Genomic DNA, 7,271 nt, shown 5'->3' on the forward strand with positions numbered 1-7,271 from the left:
CCAAAGAGATTAAATACCTTGCCCAAGGATACTCAGAGGGTGAGTATCAAGGTCTTGCTCTGTTCTCCTGGGCTTTGTCTCATAACCACAGGGCGCCTTTCCTTCGAGATGTTATCTGGTTGGCTCTGGCAGAGCCCCAGAGGCTTTCATCACTTGACAGGGAGGGGAATTTAAGATTTACAACAGGAATCAGAATCTGGCCAGGGATCCTGACCACGTGCATTTTCCTGGTGTGCTGTCAACTGCAGACTGTTGTTGTTGCCTGTGGCTCTTCCATCTCGTTGTTAAACAGGGCCTTGACAGCTGCTTTTCTTCTCTCCGTGATCAGCACAGGTTCCACAGCACAGCTCCATTGATTTTTGTGGCCCTGGTTAGAGGGAGAAACCTCCCTTTTCCCTGCATCCTTGCTCTTCTATGTACAGCTGATCACCACAGCAGGGGGTATTGATTTACTAATTGGGCAATGATTTCACCTGATTGATAATAAAGCGTTGGACAACCTCCCTGCTGAGCTGCAACTCAGCCCGGCAGCTACTGGTGGATTACTTGTCCTTTTGCAACAGATAGTTCCCTGTTGTTAAGTAAACTGATCTGTTGCTTGGTAACCCTCGAATTACTGTAGTAAATGCTTGGAGACACAATGAAAGTGTCAGATAGAAACTTTATCAAGTGATGGAGGGGGCTGAGCTGCGCTACAGAGTTCTTGCAGCAGAGCTGGGCTAGTGGAGGGCACACCTTGGCCCGCCGTGCTGCTGTGGCTCGTGCCTTTGGGAAGGCCCTTCCGCAGGGCACGTCTGCTCTGGGGGTACTGCAGGGACAGCTTCACCAGCAGCATGGCTGCTTCGTTAGCTGTACAGTTGCTTTTGAGTTGATTGTCTTTTTGGTTTAGTTTCTGTGGGTTCAAACCGAGTGGTGGCTGTGTCTTATTTCACCAGGATGTCCAGTCTCTAGCCCTTCTGTCCATGTTTAATTAGGGTGAGATTGGGGACTGCACCCAAAGGTAGCACAGTCTTTTCATATGTGTATTCCAGGCTTTCTATTCTCAGGAAAACCATCTTTCAGTGGTAATCACACCATCTTTCTCATCATTCTGGTCCATCCTTCCAAACCCACTCCAGCCACGAAACCCACACAGGGATGGAAAATAAGCTGTGGAAAAGGGAGCAAGCAAATACCCTCAACAGCCAAGAGCTTGCGTCCCTTGCTGCCTTGGTGTGTTTGGCCTAATGAATGGATTGATCTGTTGCTGCAGCCAAAAATAGTTCTTGTGATCCCCACCACTGTTCTGGACAGCTGAAGGAACCCTGAAAGGCAGTGCTGTAAGGCACCAGCCTTTAGGACTTGTGTTCACTTCTGGAAATTTTTGAGAGCTGTTACGTAGTGCTGAGGGATCTGGTGGAGAATGGTCAGTGTGAAGGTTAATGGTTAGACTGGAAGATCTTCAAGGTCTTTTCCAACCGAGACGATTCTGGGATTCTGTGGTCCTTATTATAAAGAGAAGAGCGGGATGTCCAGACACCAATAGCTGTGGATACCCCGTTGTGCCCAGGACCATGGGAATGTTGTTGGGAACGATAGGTCCTGCCCCGAAGGGATTGCAGTTTAAACAAGCGAGAGCGATAGCAGCAGTGAGGATGAGATTTGCCCAAGGTTATAGAGCAGGACAGTGGCAGAACTTGTGGTGGAAAAATGCTGAGTGGGTTTTTTATATTTATAGCTGGCAGTTTAGGGCTACAGGGAGATCCATGTTGGAGTTTAGTGGCTGGGCAGAATGCAGCTACCTTTGCAAAAGCTGGTCTCTGGAGAGGAAGGCTGTAAGGTGCATGTGATGTCTGCAGGACACTGCAAGAAAAGAGTCTGTTGGGTTTAGACTCCTGACTTTTTTTTTTTTTTCTTTCTTCTTGTTTGTTTGGGTTTTTTTGTGTTTTCAAGCTCTGGATTTAAGCTCTGTTTATAAAATGTTTCCATTGTTCGATGTCTTAAGGCTGTTAGGGGTTTTTTTTTATTATTATTCTAATTTTCAAACTGCTGTGTCACCTAATTCATCAGCCTTCAGCACACAACCTTCCCTCCTTCTCCCCGCCACCCCTGCAAGAGCATTTGTACAGAACAAAGGCTTGCTTTTAAAAACGGCATGATATTTTGCCACCTTTGTGAAAACCTGTCACAACAATATCTAATTTTGCATGAGACAGAATTTCAAATCAAGCCTCAAGAAAAGGAAGCTGTTCTTCTGCTAATGCGCAAATGTCATTTTTCCACGGCTGTAAAATAAGTAACCCACCTAGCAGCAGTTCAGGGAGAAGGAAATCTAATTCCTCTTCTCTTCCCTCTGCCCAGGTCTGACCTTCTCAGGAAGACCCACGGCAAACATCGCCTTGCTGAGATCCTGCGATCTGAATATTCCAGTGGGATGGACACTGGTGTATCCAAGGTCAAGAAGAAAAAACAGAGAAAACCTGGCAACCAGCAGATTCCAACATAAGCCGGGACCTTCCAGTCGTTGGCTGCGAAACCTGCTCGAGTGCCTCAGCCGGGGGTCAGGGTGACCTGCCAAATCAACTGAGGAGTGTTTCAGTTTATCAGGCAAATATGGGAGGGGTCTTGGGGATCTTGGCCTCCTCCCCTTCATTCCATAGGTCCAAATGGAATCGAATCCAGGTGTGTCCTGGATTTAATTGCACTGCTGCAATTAAATGTGGCTTCCTGAAGATGCAGAGAGTTTCTAAGATAGTTTTTGCAAGAAAAATAAAAAATGTTAAATATAGTTCTCAGAGAAATGTGATGTCTATATAACGTGAAAGCAAGGCAAGTACTCAGGCAGGAGATGCTTCCCTCTTTAAAAGACCTGTAGAAACACTCCACAATCTGCTTACTTGCTTGTTTTTAACCAGATAAACAGTAGTGACAGAGGAGGTTTTCCAGGAGCATGTTTAAGAGGAGAGGGGAGGCCGCCCTTTCCCCTCTCACTATCCAGGGGGACACTTTGCTCTTGTCTCAGGTAACGTAGCCACGTTGCTGCCACCTTCTCTCCTGTCCTTGTGCGTTGGGGCAAGGTCTGTCCCTGGACACTGATCATTAGTCAGATTTTGCCCCCTGGAAGGAACCTCCCGATTTCAGTGCAAGCAGCAGGATTGTGGAGAACTCTTCAGTATAATGACACATGGTCCCTTTGGGGCAGAGCTCATGGGCACAAAACTTCATGTCAAAACTCCTGAGTTTGGGAACAAACGTTGTCACTGTGGGAAGGAGCCAGCGTGGAATCCAGCAATCTCCAAACTTCTCCTTGCCTGCAGCATATTGTCATACCTAATTATATAATGCAGAGTATGTATGAAATGTCTCACCTCTCTGAACATTAAAGTCTTTGCAAGGCTCTTGCTAACACTTAGCAGTAGTAACCCTGGGTTTGGGGGTTCTCTCTGCTTTGGCTACACCTGTTTTGAGTACGTCCCAAGCTAACGGATTTCACTTCTTGCTTTTCCCGTTTGTTTTTATCTTGTTCTTGCTTATCAGAGAACTGGGGCTGCTGAGAAAAAGGATGCAGTATGGCCCCAAATGTGTCGAGGCTCCTTCACCATTGCCCAGCATGTGAAATGGAACCCGAGCTCTAGTGGAGTCCGTGACAAAGCTCCTCTTTGAGTTGGTGAGGAGAGGGGGAGAGCAGGTCCCCCCCAGGGCCTGCAGGAGATGTACAAACTTCCCCAGGGCCTGCAGGTGAGCACCCACCTCCCTCTGCCTGCCTTCCTCGCTGCGCTGCTTCCAGCACCTCCTGTGACACAAGCAAGCAGTACACATCCAGAAACGGTGCTAAACCCTGCCAAAACAGCTTTCTGCTGCCTGCGTGTGTCTTCCTCAAGGAAAGAGATGAAGAGCAGCCCACCCGTGACCCAAGCCAGGCATGCTGTATAACGCAGGACCAGAAAGTGCTCAAATCCAGTGGCAATTTCAGGTGCTGGAAGGGAAAAAAGTACTGAAAAAGGTGCATAACCAGATGAAAATGATACCTGCTTTGTGCATACAGAATTGAGGGCACCTACTTTGGGCTATAGTGAGTCATACTAAAGACTGTGGGAGGGAAACAATCAATCCAAAAGTATTTAATTTCGGAAGTGAATGTAACTTTATGAGAAACAAATCTTTTTTCCTCACAAGCAATTAGCAAACACACTGATTTTACTGCAGTACTCTTGAACACTTCAGAAAGATGTTAAAAAGGCACCAATATAAAATTGATCATGTTATTGCAGAGAGCATGAAGTTGCTGACATTCATTAGATTAAGATAAAATAACAACAAAGCCCACCCGATTTTGTTATGAGTGCTGTTTGGAAGAGTAATCGGGTTTAAGGCAAATGTCAACTTAAACAGAAAAGAAACCCCTGAGGATGAAAATGACTCAGAGTGATGCAGAGAGTGTAAGTTTGGGAAGAACTGATAGTGTGCATGAGGGGAAAATACATGACCTTCTCCTGGCTGACTGTCACTTATGAATTAATAGGGACTATTGGCAAATTCATAATAGTAGGAATGAAGGCCAACAGCACATTGGTGAGAGACATCAGGAAATCTCATTGCTGTCTGTACTAACTGGGCCTGTAACATTACAAGCAGTTACGATGAATAATGTGATTTAAAAAAAAAAAAGAATGCTTTTTTCCTTCAGCTTCACCATCTTTTAGCAGATAGTGCTGGATTACTTGCATGATTAGGGAAAGGAAGAAGAGGAGACTGTTACACAAGAAAGAGTGTTAAATGCACATGCACCTCAAGCTAAGCCAAGTTTGCCCTAAATAAACTTGAAGGCCGATGTGCAAAATGTGTTTGAGTTGTAGCTGGGTCAGCAGGAACCAAATTCTGCCCTTTTTTACGCTTTGGCAGCTCTAGCTGGGCTCTGAGATGGTTTTATCCTTACTCACCGCACAATTTGAGAAGAACCTAGAGGGTTTGGAGTTAAATTGTACTCAACACAAAGCGTCTCTTCACCAAGGCAGGGCAGGGGGTGTGGAGCAGGGGTGGCCGAGCTCAGAGCCCCATCAGTGGGGTGTTGTGGGCGCAGAGGCTCCCAGGTCCTCTGAGCGCCTGAATGCTGGAGGAGCTGCTGGGGTCACGGTGGGTTCCCTGGGTGCAGCCCTGGCATGGAGCAGGTGGATGTCACCCTGAGCTGCTCCTGGATTTGTCCCCTCCTGCTCTGAGGTGTGTGGCGTGTCGCAGGGGTCCTGGCTGGCTGGGAACTGCTCGGAAGGGCAGGGGGGGTCAGCTCTTGGCAGCGCCCGGTGAAACTGCACCTTCCTCTGGCTGCACCAGCATTGGCTTTGGTGAGGTTTGCTTTCTTGTCTTGTGATAAGTAGCAGGGGCCTTGCTGCCCTGAAGCTTGATGTTTCTGCGTTTGGTCTTGAAATATTGGCCCTGTGTAGCTTTTCTATAAAGCTACCTGGACGTGGTTTGGGTTTGCCTTCCCTGCTGCTTCTCCCTGCTCTCTCGCCTGGAGTCCTGCCTCACCCAGGAGATGCTCTGGTGCACCTTTTTTCATCTTGCTTCTGGCTCTGTGTCCTCTGCCAGTAACAGGAGGCCACATCCTCCTCTGCAGCTGGAGCATCTTGAGTTTGCCCTTCAAGGCTTTGGGACAGGAAAAAGCAAGGAGGTCACCTTGGGTCAAGGGGCACAGTTGAACACCCGCTTTCAGCATCTAGGTCAAACACAGGACACCTTAGCCCTGGTACCCCACTGCTGAGAAGCACCCCTAACTAAGGACAGTCAGCGACAGAACTTCCCTGTTTACAACAGCTTATTTTCTCTGTAAGCCTGGGGAGAGAGCAGGAAAAGCACCGATTGTTCTGGGCTTTTCGTTCTGGCATCATTTTGTTTGGTGCTCAGATGAAACCATAAAATATCTTGGCTAGGAACAATTCTGCTGATTTCATTGGATTTGTGTGTGTTGGCATGTTCAGAGGAGCAGCTTTTGTTCTTTGTCTGTTCCCAGGGTGGTGGTCCTGGTTAAAGCTGTGTCGGGAGGGGAGGAAGATGGCCCTCAAGCTGGGTAAAAGCCCAGAAGGGGCTTGAGAGCCAGGATTGTGTTTGGTCCTGGCAAACCCACTGCACTAACTGGTTTGTGTCTTGGATCCAGAGCCTGGAGCTGCCTGAAACCAACCCCCAGCAGCCTGTCTGCTGGAGCATCTGTACCCCGGGAGAAATCGGTGGCACAGAACTGGTGCAGTACTCCAAAGGTTTCCTTAATGGGGACTGGTGTTCCTTCTCAACTGTGCCATTTTTACCACTTTATCTAATTTCAACCCACCACAGCCTGTCCCACGCCCCAGGACTTGCCAGGATCGTGCCCGCCTGGCACCAGCTGCTAGAAATGAGTTTCCAGCCTGGTCAGGGGCCGCTGTAGGTGCAGCCCCAGTGCTGGTGGGTTCTGCTGGTGGACAGTGGGTCCCTGCACGCAAGCTGGAGGTGAGGCTGGTCCTTCAGCAGCTTCTGAGGCTGCCGGGATCCTCCCACACAAGACGCTGTTCGTGGGGCAAGTGCGGTGCTCTCTGATGGGGGCCCACAGTGTGTGGTGTCTTCCCTAAACTGATTTATTTTGAAGCTTGCCTTGCTTGACTCTGCTACAAGATCTCCCTGGAGGAGACTGCTCCAGCCCTCGCTTCCCCTCTGCTCTCTTTCCTTCCTGGGCAGACCCAGCACGGCCATTTCCCCTTCCCGGGGCCGAGGTTTCCTCAGGGCTCTGCTCCGCTCTCTCCTCCCAACCTTCTACCACAAACCAGACCCTGTCACAGCCACGGCCCTCAGACCCCCCGTTACAGGGGAGTTTCCAGCCTCTTCCAGATGTGCGATGGCAAATTTAAATATTGCAATTACAAACGTGTAACGAAGCCTTGTACTTCATTAATGTAAGAGGAGGAATCTGCTACGGCTACAAGGACAATTAAATATTAGAGAATGTCTTTGATTCCCATTCCTGCTGTGTAAATGGGAGGAAGGTTGCTGTATGCTCCTTGCCTTTGGGCTCACAAATGAAAAGCACACCCACTGCAAGTTGTCCTTTGATAGATTTTTAATATGATTTTAAAGAGTTTTGTTTGGCCTCATTCTTATTCAATGAGATTAATTTAAAGCACTTATCCCCTGGGTTTAAGTCAATCCATGTAGGATTTGAGGGGGGGGGTGGTGTTTGTTGCCCGGGGAGGGGGGTTGTTTGCAGGCCTCTCTGAAAGACTCCTTTCCCACTTCATTAACCCCGAGCTGGGAGCGACCCCCCCCCCCCC

At 48.5% G+C, this 7,271-nt stretch overlaps 1 protein-coding gene across 1 annotated transcript in view; it reads left to right on the forward strand.

The window, feature by feature from the left end:
* DDX31 (DEAD-box helicase 31) overlaps positions 1–4,647 on the forward strand; it is a 51,113-nt gene extending 46,466 nt beyond the window's left edge. Inside the window, exon 20 of the mRNA XM_026860663.1 lies at positions 2,341–4,647. Within this exon, the coding sequence (XP_026716464.1) occupies positions 2,341–2,485 (145 nt within the window). The 3' untranslated portion in view covers positions 2,486–4,647. The remainder of the gene's footprint in view (positions 1–2,340) is intronic.
* The last annotated feature ends 2,624 nt before the right edge of the window (positions 4,648–7,271 follow it).

This window comes from Athene cunicularia, assembly GCF_003259725.1.
Source record: "Athene cunicularia isolate RWA chromosome 17 unlocalized genomic scaffold, athCun1 chr17_part1, whole genome shotgun sequence".
Lineage (NCBI taxonomy): Eukaryota > Metazoa > Chordata > Aves > Strigiformes > Strigidae > Athene > Athene cunicularia.